This window comes from Rhincodon typus, chromosome 9 (assembly GCF_021869965.1).
Source record: "Rhincodon typus isolate 14 chromosome 9, sRhiTyp1.1, whole genome shotgun sequence".
Taxonomy (NCBI): Eukaryota; Metazoa; Chordata; class Chondrichthyes; order Orectolobiformes; family Rhincodontidae; genus Rhincodon; species Rhincodon typus.
In genome coordinates this window covers 52,801,818-52,817,060 of record NC_063340.1, presented here as the reverse complement: position 1 = coordinate 52,817,060, position 15,243 = coordinate 52,801,818, and the positions used below count along the sequence as shown (strand labels likewise).

The following is a 15,243-nucleotide window of genomic DNA, read 5'->3' as shown; positions in this document are numbered from 1 at the left end:
GTGTTCATCCAGCTCTACACCTTGTTATTCCTGTTATCAACTACTGCTTCAAAAACCAGCACAGGCCTCTCTGTGATCATATAATCCTACTCACATGACATAGTTCACACAAGCTTCATAAAATCACCCACCTCTCTGTAAATACCAAACATAATGAAATACTAAATAGTGGTCAGCAGGAAAATGGCAGTCCTGACACTGGCTTGCACGGATGCAGAACACAATTTGCCACATTTCCACCATTTATGAAAATGGCTGCCAACAGCAATGATATCATAATTTTGTATTTCAGGTTTACCCCCCCTTCCATTTAAGTGTGCCACTGTGGGTTTGTCCCTCATTGGGTTGGCAAAATCTGGCCCTTTAAATATTAGGTGGTAGAGCACTGGGGAATGTTGTTGAACAGAGGCCTAAGGGTTCAGGTGCATAGTTCCTTGAAAGTTCTGTCATAGGTATACAGGATGATAAAGAAGGCATTGGCATGTTTGGCTTCATTGCTCAGAACATTGAGTTTCGGAATTGGGACATCATCTTGCGGTTGTACAGGACATTTGTAAGGCCACTTTTGGAGTATTGTGTACAGTTTTGGTTGACCTGCTATAGGAAGTATGTTATTAAATTGGAGAGGGTGCAGAAAAGATTTACAAGGATGTTACTGGGAATGGAGTGTTTGAGTTACAAGGGGAGGCTGGATAGACTGTGGCTTTTTACGCTGGGACATGGGAGGTGACCCTTATGGATGTTTATAAAATCATGAGGGGCATAGGTAAGGTGAATAGCGAAGATTTTTCTTCCAGGGTAGGGGAGTTCAAAACTAGAAGACATAATTTTAAGGTGAGAGGAGAAAGATATAAAAGATACCTGAGGGGCAACATTTTCACACAGCGTGGTTCGTACATGGAATGAACTGCCAGAGGAAGTGATGGCGCAGTTACAACATTCAAAATACATTTGGCCAGGTACATGAATAGGAAAGGTTTAGAGGGTTATGGGCCAAACATAGACAAAAAGGGACTAATTTAGTTTGGGGAAACATGGTCAGCATGGATGAGTTGGACTGAAGGGTCTGTTCCTGTGCTGAATAAGTCTATGGCTCTATCTGTGACAGATTCTAGAGAATTTGGAAATTCAAAACCAAAAGATCCTCTGTCTGTGCCTAAACCTTTTAAATTATCACATCCAGGGCAATTGTCAACTTGTTGTTATGTTATTTTTTACAGTACTATTTCTTCACTCTTAAATGACTAAAAGCTGCCCATCTCTTGTGCCTGAGCGATGATACAATGCTGAGGTTGAAATAAACCAAAATTTCTTATGCACCAGAAAAGCTCTCCAAACACTACAGCTGATTTATCACCAGCTTCATATCCCAGGTCCTCCCTTTTGATACTTGTTTCTGTCAATGAAATATGCAAGAACTTGATCAGAAATAATGAGACAAAGCAACACTCTATGCCTGCAGGCTACCCCACACCTGTAGGGCGCTATCTTTTGTTTCTGATTTCCAAGCCAAGTCAGGACTGCTCATTTGAAGCTTTTTTTTTGTCTGAAGATCAAACACACTTGACTCCTTTCAGGCCTTCTTTATAAAGAAAAATCTTTTTGACTTTGCAGGTGTACCTGATCTAAACAAGCCACGTTTCAGATTAGCTCATTAGTTAATTTTCCCCACAACTATCAGCAAACCAGAAATTCTGCTTTAAGGACTGCTTGTATTATGTCAATATTGAAGATGAGTTTCAAAGGTATTTACAAATCTCAATTGTGAGCATATCATTGATGTCAAAAATGTGGAGAGTATCTCACTGTTTCAATTCAATACCATATTTATCAACAAGTTATCTGACCTCACAACTCATGAACTACAGTTATGCAAAGGTTATGAAGGTTGGGGTGGGAGTTCATTTTATTACATAATTAATGGGGCACAGCTGTGGCCTTTTTGCCCTGGTTAAAGGCAATAAAATGTCTAGCACTACTGAACCTACTTTTTTTTAAAAACAAAAAAAGGCATTTTTTTTCAAAAACTACTTTGCACTGAAGCAGTATGGTGTCTGATGCACAAAGCAGCCTGGTGGAGAAAAAAAGCACTTGTTGGAAAACTGTTCAGTGGAAAATAATTTAGTCTAATTATTCTGCTCACCGCTGCAAAGCTTTTTTTTTAAAGTAAGAATAAAAGGATGATTTGTGACATCAGTTCTTCTTTCAATTCCAAATCCACTTTCACACATCTGTCACCAGCCTTATGTAGGGAAACAATTTAATTTGTAATTTTGATGGGAGTATTTCATCAATAATGCATTTTTATTTAAATTTCTCTCCTCCTTGATTTCCCACCTTCCAGAAGGCACTGCTTTTAATTAAAGTGCAGAGCTGAGGCATGGCAATCGTAAGGTTCTAATCTAGACATCAGCACAATAGTCTCAAAAATAACCAGACAGCATTTTAAAAAAAAAAAATGACTTCCTATAAATTAACTGCTTACTACTCAGAAAAAATACTTACATTTGTCTGAGTTTTCCTACCTAGATAGGGGCACCGTATTTTGAAAGTGACTCACTCTGAAATATTTTGCAACATGTCGAGAACATGACAGAGCTTTGAATATTGTTAAAGACACCTGTTCAGTTCAGCCGTAGCACCACCAACAGGACAATCAGCCCGAGTAGAAGAAAGCAAAGGACAAATCTAACCCAGCCACTTACCGTCCCAACAGTCTCCTCTCAATCATCAGTAAAAGGATAGAAGGTGTCATCAACAGTGATATCAAACAGCTCAGCAATAACCTGCTCAGTGACGTCCTGTTTGGGTTCTGCCACAGCCACTCAGCTCCTGACCTCATTACAGCCTTGGTTCAAACGTGGACAAAAGAATTGAATTCCAGAGGTGAGGTGAGAATGGCATCCCATGTTACTAAGGGCGCGTTCAACTGAGTGTGGCATCAAGGAGCTCTAGCAAAACTGGAATCAGTGGGTATGGGGGGCAAAGCTCTGCTGGTTGGAGTCATACCTGGCACGTAGGATGGGGATTGTGGTTGTTAGAGCTCAGTCACTTCAGCTCCAGGACATCTCTGCAGGAGTTCCTCAGGGTAGTGTCCTAGGCCCAAACATCTTCAGCTGCTCCATCGATAACTTTCCCTCCATCATAAGGTCAGACGTGGGGGTGTTTGCCAATGATCGCACAATGTTCAGCACAATTCACAACTCCTCAAATATTGAAGCAGTCTGCATTCAAATGCAACAATATCTGGACAATATCCAGGCTTGGGCTGACAAGTGCCAAGTAACATTCATGCCACACAAATGCCAAGCAATGACTATCCCTCCAATGAGACACAATCTAACCACTGCCCCTTGATGTTCATGGTGTTACCATCACTGAATCCCCCACTATCAACATTCTGGGGGTTACCATTAACCAGAATCTCAACAGGACTCATCACATAAACACAGAAGCTGCAACAGCAGGTCAGAGACTAGGGATACTGCTGTGAGTAACTCACCCCTAAATCTCAAACCTATCCACCATCCAGAAGGCACAAGTCAGGAAAGTGTGATGGAATGCTGTCTACTTGCTTGGATGGGTGCAGCTTCAACAACACTCAAGAATCTTGACACCATCCAGGACAAAGCAGCCGTCTTGATTCACACCACGTCCATAAGTATCCACTCCCTCTTCCACTAATGCTCAGTGGCAGCAGTGTATACTATCTTCAAGATGCAGCACAGAAATTCACCAGCAGTCCTTAGATAGCAGCTTCAAAACACAAAACATTCCACCTGGAAGGACAAGGGCAGCAAATACATGGGAACACCACTGCCTGCATGTTCTCCTCCAAGCCACTCACCATTCTGACATTTGAAATGAATTGTCATTCCTTCACCGTCGCTGGATCAAGATCCTGGAATTCCCTCCCTAAGGGGATTGTGGGTCTACCTACAGCACATGGACTGCAGCAGTTCAGGAAGGCAGCTCACCACCACATTCTCAAGAGACGGGCAATAAAAGCTGGTCAACCAGTGATACCCAGGTCCCATGAGTGAATTTAAAAAATGCCACTGAAAGCATCGATCAGTTGACCTAGGTGACGAGAGCTCCCTCTGTACTCAAGTGGCAGTCTGATATACCGTAATGCTCAGTTAGGAAGAATTTAACATACCTAGAGAAGAGTCAAAGAGCACAGAAACAGACAATTTGGTCCAAACTCGTCCATGCTGACCATTATCCCAAACTAAACTAGATCGAACAGAAGAGGCCTCACCAATATCATCTGCAGCCTCCACATAACATCCCAGCTCCTATACTACAAGGTTTGAGTAATGAAGGCAAGTGTGCTAAATGCCTTCTTAACCACCCTATATATAAGTGACGCAAATTTCAAAGAATTACGTACCTGAACCCCTTGATCTCTCTGACTATAACACTAATGAAGGCCCTAATTTAAATTGTATAAGTCCCAGCCTTGTTTGTTTTAGCAAAATGTAATACTTCACATTTATCCAAATTAAACTCCATCTGGCAGTCTTTCAGCCCATTGACCCAACTGATCAAGGTCTCTTTGTTATCTTAGATCATGTTCTTCACTGTTCACAATACCACCGATTTTGGTGTCATCCATAAACTTGCTAACCATACCTTCTATATTCTCATCCAAATCATTTATATAAATGACAAACAAAAGTGGACCCAGCATCGAACTCTGTGGAACACCACTGGCAACAGTTCTCCAGACCGAAAAGCAACCTTCCACCATCACTCTCTGTTTCCTGCTGTTAAGCCAATTTTGTATCCAATATCCAATACCTGATTGATTAATAATCACAAACAGATTAAAAAAATTAGGATGGTATTTTTAATTTTCTTTAGATATTTTTAATGTGTGCTTTAATTGGGGAATTAGGCCATGAGACAATAAATTTGAATGTAGAATTGTTACTTGGCACCAGCAACAGGTTTAACATTAAGTCAGCAACTAAAATTAATACTAAGTATATGTTTAATTGCATTTTTAAATAGAAGGCATACTTGTACTTTAGGGGATCTGTGGAATTTTTAAGTGTGGGAATGGAGGATCTTACAGGGAGAAAAATTGATAATCACAGCCAGAAGAGATTTATCCAAACGGTCAATCATCATGTGTGTCTGAGTAGAATTTTTTGCAGAAACCTGCTAATTTTTTGCTGTAATTCAGAAGGTTAGCAGAAGCCCTGGACCAGCAGCGAGAGATCGGGAGAAATCCCAAAAATTCTATTCATTTGTGGAACTGAGGACATCTTTCTGAAACCTAGTTATAGTTTTTCCTGAATTTACAGCAGCGTACGGAACAACAACTTATATTTATATAGTATCTTAACATAATAAGAATCCCTAAATAAGAATCAGGGATAGGAACACACAGTGATTTTGTTTTTCCTCTCCAGCCAAGAGAAACAAATGGTTTTATTGTGAAGAATTTGTTTTACAATATATTATCTTACTTGACATAAGCATGGCTGTCTTGACTTGTAACTAATAAGGCCCCAAACCAATCATAAAACCTCTCAATTTCTGTTCTTGGATAGCAACTTTATAAGGCTGTAAATGATTTATAGCATTAATAACTGTGATTAGCTGCCAAATTTGTACATTGCTTTGGTGATCTGTTTACAGGACTGGGCTCAAGATGAACGGGTTCTGGAAGAAATGACATGCAAGGTAGCACTGCAACACCAGGCCTACAGGTAAGCTGGGTTTCCAGTACAGTCAGACTCGTAACTGAAATCAGCAACACCTAATTATGTTTTACAAGAACTTAGCTTCTTCCAGCTGTTCCTTTAATCCATTCCTTCATTTTTGAACATATAGTCTTCTACGAATCGTTGTCAAGATAGAGTGTGACATTGGATTACACATCTCTGTAAACTCACTGCTAGCTGCTCATTTATGTTCTACAAACAGGATCGCAGATTCGACTTCATGTTTCAACAAGGTCAAATATAATGTTACTACTATCAGTATTATTTTAAAAAATAAAATTATCAGTCAGCATTGATAACAATGACAGTGTAATTCTGCATGGCCTCTTAGAGTGGTAGATTTCAGGATATAATCTTAGGTAGAATCTCAAGCACAGTTGATACTTCTGGTGTTAATGATATCAGCAGAATATACTAACCATGTAAAACTGTATTCTGTTTGTACCTCGCATCGTACATCAGATTATCTCTGAAGCTGGTTATAGTTGAGTTTCTGATGCGCCAGCTAGTTCACCCAATTTTTAATGCTTATGCAGAACAAATCTACTGGGTAGCTAGTATCAGAACCCTACCAAGCATCGGCCAACTGTACCCCATATGAATTGGGCGGCAACGCGACTCTGTCATTTATTTTTCCCATGCAGAGCTCAATTTATAGGTAGCGCTCCCACTGTTCTTATTTCAGCATTTCTGTGTACACAATCCAAATTCTAGCACAGGCTCTCCATGTGATTTGAACACCTTCTCCAATCTACCCTCAGAATTTTCCAGATTGGAGGTTTGGATCATGACACCATCCACTGATCTATAATTTTGTAAATTGTGCTGTGCTTAAGGATAGTGAAGTATGGAGTACTCCAGCAGCTTGGGTGTAATTTGCTGAAATGCTTAGTACTCTTTATGCTACTTGTTTTTTCAACCCCATACACTGAATTATATGCTGAGCACAGGCCCCTGCACCACAGAATGTGTTATAAGGCAAGTCTGCCTTCACTTAACTGATTCACTTCATTTTGATTTTTTCAATTAGGTAATGTTACATAATTTTTGTGGTGAGCAAGAACAGGGTGGCACGGTGGCTCAGCGGTTAGCGCTGCTGCCTCATGGTACCAGGGACCTGGGTTCAATTCCACCGTCAGGTGACTGTGTGCAGTTTGCACATTTTCCCCGTGTCTGCATGGGTTTCCTCCCACACTCCAAAGGCTAGGTGGATTGGCTGTGCTAAATTGCCCATAGTGCTCAGGGACTTGTAGTTTAGGTGTCTTAGCCTTGGGAAATACAGGGTTACAGAGAAAAGGTAGAGGGATGGGTCTGGGTAGGATGCTCTTTGGAGGGTTGGTGTGGACTTGTTGGGCCAAATGGCCTGTTTCCACACTCTAGGGATTCTATGAAATGAACTTTTTTGAAACACTCAAAAACCTTCTGCTGAATTACTTAATTAGGATCCACATACTAGACAGTATTGGAACATGCAGTGTACGTACAAAACGTACTGATCACGGACTGCAAACAGAAGATACACATTCTGTCCATGACAATAATACTGAGGAAATGCTGCATTGTTAGAAGTGGCGATTATAAGTTAAATGGAGCCTCTGCCTTCTTGTTCCTGTGACTCAGTTGGTCATATAAAAGCTCCATGACGCTATTTTGAAGAAGCCCAGGCCTGAATCGTACAGGGTTTTTTTTGCTAAGTCTGAGTTGCATTTTTCTTTCCACCAAGAGGCTTGGTAAGTTCTCTCACTGTATCTTACCAAATTCCACTCATGACCGACATCTGCCCCATCTTACCACATGTAATTTTCAGAACAACTTGCCACTCAGCTGATATTGTGGGTTTCACGAGCTTTCCTTGTTCAAACGCCATCTATAAAAGCCTATTGTGCACCCAGAAGAGCACTGTCCGTCTGGAGCTGATGTGACTAACTGGGAAATTGGCATCCCATTTACCAGGCAGGGTCCTGGAGGTTCTCCTGGATGGGTTGACGCACAGGCAAGCATGTTGCACCAGGACTAACGGTGGAGGACACGAGACCTGACCATACCAGCCTGGCCCGAGGTTGCCACACAGGTTAAAACAGTCTCAGCCATCTTGACTAATTCCCAGGACTGTAGGAAAAAGGTTAATGTCCTTCTCCACTCCACCAGCACACGTGACACTATTTTCTTTCTGCTAACTTACATTCACTTTATTTGTATTGTCGTAGCCACCTCCCACCAAGTCTCTTGCTCTTCCACTCTCTCAATTGCTTGCATCCTCGCTGTCATCTACCCCAACTCCACTACCACTAATCCTGCATGCCTTCCGCACTGCTTACTCACTTGATTGGGACACCTCACCACATGCACAAATAGCAATTGCTGTGCCCCTCACTTTTGTTTTCCATAATATATACCTCTCTCTCGTTCCATGAGGAAAACAGACCAAATAGGGCAGAAAGATTCAAGATGAGTGGGGTGCTCTCTGTCATTTGGCTTCCCACCCCTAATGAGTAAAGGATCCTGGTACTGACCAAACCATTGCAGAGCCTGAGCTGGTATTGGAGGCAGCCCTTACTTACTGTGCCAGGACTCCGAGTGAAGGCCTGCTGACAACTGTGACGAGTTTCCTGGCTTTGTATCTGTGCTAAAAGGCATGGCAGTAAAGCAGTATTATGCGCTTGGTATCTTTACCTGAGAAGGCAAAGCACTAAAAGACAAAGCAATGTATGGTAGGGATGCATGAACATAAAAAACAGGGTCAAAGTGAGCAAGTGCTATGTTAGCGAGCAAGGGGTCCAGAGATGTAGTCTGGTCCAGTTCATAAGCTGGATGTGTCCCCCTGAGCACACAGTGTCCTAGCTGCAGCATTAGTTGCTTGTTGAGACTGCAGTGCAGCACTGAAGTGCAGAAGTATACTGTAAGTGGATCCAAGATATGCCATGAAGGTTCACAGAGGTTAGCATATATCGGATGCTAATATCTGTGAACATAGGGTGCAAGTGATTGGTACCCATGGAACATGCCCTGAGGTGTTGGTCCCTGGTTTCCGCTGTGGGGGTCGTTTGAAGCAAACGGCAAGCTAGATTTGCTGGGTGCTCACCTCTAATTTTCTTATTGAATTGTCCTGATGGTTAGCTTGTCTGGCAAGTGTGCTAAACTGGGAGGCTGAATATTGCTGAGGTGAGTTCGGCTGTTAACAAGATATATAACAAGCAATAATGAGTGGTAGTTAGCATTTCACTGCTGCCCAGTGAGAATCTCGCCAAGCCACTTGTGAAAAGCCTAAACGAGTTAGGAAGATGACCTCGGTGTCAAGGTGGGCCTCACTTGTCACCTGATTGTGCTCTGCATCATGCTATAGCCCAAATCACTCGGACCCCTATAGAATTTTGCCCTTACAGTTTTCTGAAACTTTATCTAGCACTGTCCCCTCATTCAAAACCACCAAAGATAAAGGTCATCCATCACACTTGCTGTTTATGGGACTTTGCTGTGTCCCATTGCCCCACACACCCATAGTAACCACAATCCAAAGATAATGCATTGGATTTGAAGCAATCCCAAGAGACATAATGACATGCTAAATAAAAGCAAGTTTGCTATTTCTGTATCTAGATCTGTACCCAAATATTAATTATTTGTTCTATTAAACAGGCTTGTGAAAGGTTAGTTTTTATAACTTCAGTTAATTTTTGTTTTTATTGCTTTTCTCTTTTCTTTTGCCCCTTACCATTTCATGTCTTAGAGGGACTGCAGACTGGCAACTTCCTTACAATCCCTTTTTTCATGTTGTCTCAGATTTAAATCGAGGAAATGATACCCGGTGTGGTTTGCCATATGCTTGGCATATTTGATCTTCTTTAAGCTGAATCTGATAGGGTTCAAATGCATTATTTGCTGTTGTGTGAATTCCATTATTGATAAATGCAGGCAGAGCGGTATTTGGACAAGGAAAATGTTACCTATTAAGGAACATGGGTGTATTGAATTAAATTTTTCTTTCTTCCCAGTGGGATGCTAGCTGCAGAGGCTGAGTTGCTATACATAAAGGAAGTGGAACAACTGGAAGGCTTTGGGCAAGAAAGCTTCCCTGCTAAGGTATATTCAGAAATTGTCAAATTGATTTGGAAAAATAACTTCTAAGATATTTTATATTTTCACCACTGTATTTTTAGTTTGTTTCTGCACATGCTTAACTTCCTTCTAAGTTGGATTCGTGTAATCGAACACAAGTTGTAAAGAGAAAATGGAACTTAAATTTACATTAGCAAGGAGTTTTTTTACAAAGATGGTGTAGATATATTATGATGTGAATAACTTCAATGTTGCAAAGGGGTGTTATGATTCTAGATCAGACTCGAAAATGCTACGGTCTGTTTAGGGAACAGTAACTTTACCTTTAAAATAGACAATGTGCAAGTTCCTGGGTTCTTACTAGGAGAGTAAGGGAATAAAGCCACAGATTCCACAGTTTTGGAAAAGAACCAACTTTATATTTACTGTACAGTGAATGAACAGTCAAACAATCTACAATATATACTTTTATATTCTAACAACCAAAATTAGCAATATGTAAATATTGGTAATGGACAAACTGGTCAAACATCACTCAGAGTACATCAAATGGCAAATCTGGTTCAGAAATTTCTCACAGATTTCTCAACAACTCCCCAGATGTTAGTGTCACTGCAGGTCATAAAATCACATTAAAACTTTGCAAATTCTCCAATTCTTCATTTTCAAAGACCTAGCTTCAGAACTGTTTCAATAGCAGTTCTGTTATGGACTGTCTCAAAAACTGCTCCCAACCTGGTATTCATACTCCTTTTGGCACTGTTCCTGCCGCAATTCATGCAACTGTGCCTACAGTTTATACTCACAGGCACAATTCCAGCTTGTTGACAGGTAGCTAACTTTACCATGCTGGTAATGATCCTGGGATTCTCTGATCTCCAATCTTGTTGAGTTACACTAAAGCTACTTCCAAGCCCCAGTGGCTCCCAGTAGTACTCAGAGTCCCAACTGCTTGAAGCCTGCTCTGGCAGCACACTCTTTGGTCTGGAGCCCTTTATCTGTGCAGTCGACCGCCTAATTCACAACCCTCTTGGCTTCCAATTTGTAGCTGCCTTGGAAGTCGCAGTCTGTTTTCTGTTCCGTTCTCAGTCCTGTGGTCTCCCAGCTGTACAAACTGCCAGGTAATGCTGGATGACCAGATGGCTGAGCCCTTAAAATGTTTAAATGGAAATTTAGGCAAAGCATGGTGTCCTGTCTCACTCTGTGCAGGCCTATGCAGGATTTCTGGGGTCTACTGGAAAATGGGGTCTTCATCAGATCATGAAACCGGTGAGTTTGTTTTGTAATGGGACATAGTTTACATTTGAAAATTATCTCCCTTATGAAACATTGTGATTGAATGTAGCATTTCTGAGGATGTAGGAATTACAGCAATCCATCATTTGCTTAGACTCAACCAACAACCAACCTACTTACAGCTCATTCTTTGAGGAGACTGACAGAAACAAATGTCAAATAATCAAATTTTCGCCAGTTCAGTTTTTTTATATGAATCACAGCTGAAAAATCATAAGCAAGCACTCAAAGACTTTGTCCAAGAATGCCTATTGAAGGATTTATCTTGTGGCACTTAACATTTGAAAAATTTGATTGGTTCTTTTTCACTCTTCTAGCGTGTATCTTTTTAATAAGTGCTTTTTAGAAAGTGAAAATAAACCCTACAATTTCAAAACCTGCTCTTTTTTATTAGATTGGTTGTGAGAACATACAATAATCTGGATTAGACCAGATCCCTATTATTACAATTCGAATGGAGTTTACAGCATGATTTTCTATCATAATTTTCTTTGAACAATGGAACCTTCATTCCTGAAATGAATGGCATATTTGAGACAATGAGGGCGTAGAACTATGCTAATCCTTATGCTGTCATTCCTGCCTCAGTTAAGTTCCATTATAATCAAAGTATAAACAACAGATATCCAGATCAGCTAGACACTAGTCTGTGCTAGTGGCTCTTCTCTTCAGACTGGGTGTAGTGGGTTTCCTAGTGGAAATTCTGTATGGCATCTACTGCTTAGAAGAGAAGGGTGCCAGAGCAATTGAAAGAAGCCTGACTGTTAACATTGTGCTAGAGATGCATGACATTCAAAGATTCTGTATGCAGGAGGATACAAGCAGAGGTCTTCTTTACCCACTTCCTTAAAGGAACCTTTTAATTTGACTACCAAATCTATCCATTGCCTTTAGTGTTGTTCACATTCCCTCTTCTTACCAGTAAAATGCCGTCAACCACAGAACCTTCTTTGTTAGCCATGTGTCATACAACTCTCAAGCAACGTTCAAAGCTTTAAAAAGCTTAAATGCTTTAATACAGACAAAATTATTTTCCAATCACTTTTGAGATCATTTTCCTCCTTCAATATAATCTTATGCTCCTAGCTGGTAGCTGAGTGGCAGGGATGCTTGTAGCTATTGTCAATTGGACTGAGAGCTTCCAAATCTCAGAAAAAATGAGTTACATCCCCATCCTCCAGCTCTACACCTTGTTATCTTAAAACCTTGGCATCTGATTTCATTGTAATGTGTGATCTTTTCAGTCCACCTTTAGGAAGATTGGAAATGTACATGTAAGAGCACATGCCAAAGGCAAAACTATCCAGCCCAGTTTGTAATTTTGGAATACTAGGTTGCAAAATCATATTGTTTGTTGGCTCATCTGGACACACTCCGAAATTTTAGACACTTTGGTTCCTTAGCAACATTATACCTATGAAAGTACCTAAAGCAGACCTAAATTGCTAGTGTACATATGATGATATTCAAAGTCTCAGAGATAGTAGGAACTGCCAATGCTAGAGTCTGAGATAACAAGGTGTGCAGCTGGATGAACACAGCAGGCCACGCAGCATCAGAGGAGCAGGAAAGCTGATGTTTCGGGTCTGGACCCTTCTTCAGAAATGGGGGAGGGGAAGGGGGCTCTGAAATAAATAGAGAGAGGGGGAGGCGATGATAGAAGGTGGATAGAGGAGCAGATAGGTGGAGAAAAGACAGACAGGCCAATGAGGTGGGGATGAAGCCAGTAAAGGTGAGTGTAGGTAGGGAGTTGGGAAGGGGGTTGGTCAGTGAGGAGGGAGGGGCGGGTAGGTGGGAGGGAAGACGGACAGGTCAAGGAGGCGGGGATGAGGCTAGTAGGTAGGATGTGGGGGTGGGGGTTAATGTTAATGTTAATGTTAACATTCTTCTGACTATACCTTATGGCTGTTTATAAAGCCAAGAATCCAAATGTCTGAACATTGGGGTGGCACGGTGGCTCAGTGGTTAGCACTGCTGCCTCACAGCACCAGGGACCTGGGTTTGATTCCACCTGCGGGTGACTGTCTGTGTGGAGTTTGCACATTCTCCTTGTGTCTGCATGGGTTTCCTCCAGGTGCTCCGGTTTCCTTCTACAGTCCAAAGATGTGCAGGCTAGGGGGCTCCTCTATCACCGCACCCCCACCTCTATTTATTTCAGAGACCCCTTCCCCTCCCCCATTTCTGAAGAACGGTCCAGACCCAAAACATCAGCTTTCCTGCTCCTCTGCTGCTGCGTGGCCTGCTGTGTTCATCCAGTTCCACACCTTGTTATCTCTGAAGTAGCTTGGTAGTACTTGTTTGTGCATGGGGTGTTATGTACATTTCTCCTTGTTAATATGTATTTGTTCCCCTTTAACAGGATAACCTTGGAAATGACACTGTCATTGGCATTTCTTTTATGGGAATATTTGTAAAGCACAGGAATGGCCGGCCAACAATAACTTACAGGTAAACAATAAGCTGTATTAGATCAAATGCAATTGTTTATCTGAACTAAATTTCTGAGATTTAAAACTACATGAAATAGCCTCCAGTTTTCTTTTCCTCAAATACATCCTTGAGGCAATTTTTGATATTCATGCACAATGCTGCTCCTTAATCTCCTTATCATTAGTTCCTCTGGAGATCTAAAATATGTGCAAGAACTGCTTAAACTGAGTCTTACTTTGTGTATAATTTCCACATGTCCAAACAATTGATTTTACGTTAATTGATAGGTTTCAGATTTTCCTTGCCCCAGAATGGACTCCACCACCTCATTTCAATGAATCACCCAATAAATTTGTCTGAGGAGTCTATGTGGATTCTCACCCAAAGTATTTAGCAGTAACCAGGGTTAACAAACTCCGTCTCAAAAGAATAAAATCGAAACCTGATTGATAGTATAAAATGTCTTTGAATTTACAGATGGAATGAAATTGGAAATATTACGCACAACAGGTCTTCAATTAATGTGGAGCTAACAAACAAAGAAGAAACGGTTCCATTTCACACAGTAAGTATCTGGAGCTATAGTGGTTTGCTTTACAAACTTCTTTGAGTTTATAGTAGTTTAACAGTTATTTTAAAATGGTTCTGTTATCCGCTTTGGTACTTTGGAGTTGACCTCTGGCATTTGTTTGGCAAGTTGTGTGTAAAATTCCTTCTTTGTGAATCTTTTGTTATCATCATACTTTAGTTTCTAGTAAATGCCTTCTAAATACCGATGCTCCAGTGTTTTCTCTCTCCCCACTTCTCCTAAATGCATCGATTAAATGCCTGTTGAATTATGGTTTCCAGATATTGAACTGCCTTTTGAAATGTACTACTTCAGATATCAATAGAAGCTATCACATCCATTATTAATTTGGCTTAATCAAATTTAAACATAATCCAAGGCATCAACAGACATCTTTGTTCTTCAAATTTCTCCTTCCTCTAAATCTAAGCCAGCATCTCTTTTTGAACTTATTGAGCTTAATCAAGGTGAAAACATTAGTTCATGAAATCTGATTAATCATTTCTGGCCTCATCACCTTCCCTTCAGGACTCAGTTGCAAAAATTGCTATCCAGCTAAACTGTACAAATTGAAATCACTCATTCTTCATCCATGTCCTCTTTATGGATGTACTGTATAAATCTCATGCACCTGTTTTCAATAGAGGAGCATGTTATCAATATCACAGTAGAGGAGCTTGTACTGGGAAATTTATATTGGTTAAACATAAATAGAGATAGTTAACAGGTGACCAAGAGAGATTCACCCAGTCCAGATGACTATTATTCTAAGTTGATGAAGGAAGTAAGGATGAAAATGGCAATCTTCCGCAGATGTGAAGCAATTCCTGCAAACTTTACACCCTGTTCAATAATGTGGAGAGGAATGAACCTGGCAACTAAAGTACCAGTCTGAAGAAGGGTTTCTGAAGAATTTCTGAAGAAGGGTCTAGGCCCAAAACATCAGCTTTCCTACTCCTCTGATGCTGCTTGGCCTGCTGTATTCATCCAGCTCTACCCCTTGTTATCTCAGATTCTCCAGCATCTGCAGTTCCTGCTACCTCTGTTATACCAGTCAGCTTGATGTTGGTTGTGAGAAAAACTTCAAAATAGTCAGGAACGATATTAATTATCGCTTAAAAAGATTTAATTAATAAGTGACAACCAAATTTAGAAAAT

General features: G+C 40.8%; 1 protein-coding gene across 1 annotated transcript in view; it reads left to right on the top strand.

The window, feature by feature from the left end:
- LOC109927539 (protein tyrosine phosphatase non-receptor type 14) overlaps positions 1-15,243 on the top strand; it is a 241,753-nt gene that overhangs the window by 189,062 nt on the left and 37,448 nt on the right. Inside the window, exons 6-9 of the mRNA XM_048601325.1 lie at positions 5,650-5,720; positions 9,728-9,815; positions 13,447-13,535; positions 13,995-14,082. Coding sequence (XP_048457282.1) covers positions 5,650-5,720; positions 9,728-9,815; positions 13,447-13,535; positions 13,995-14,082 — 336 coding nt within the window. The remainder of the gene's footprint in view (positions 1-5,649; positions 5,721-9,727; positions 9,816-13,446; positions 13,536-13,994; positions 14,083-15,243) is intronic.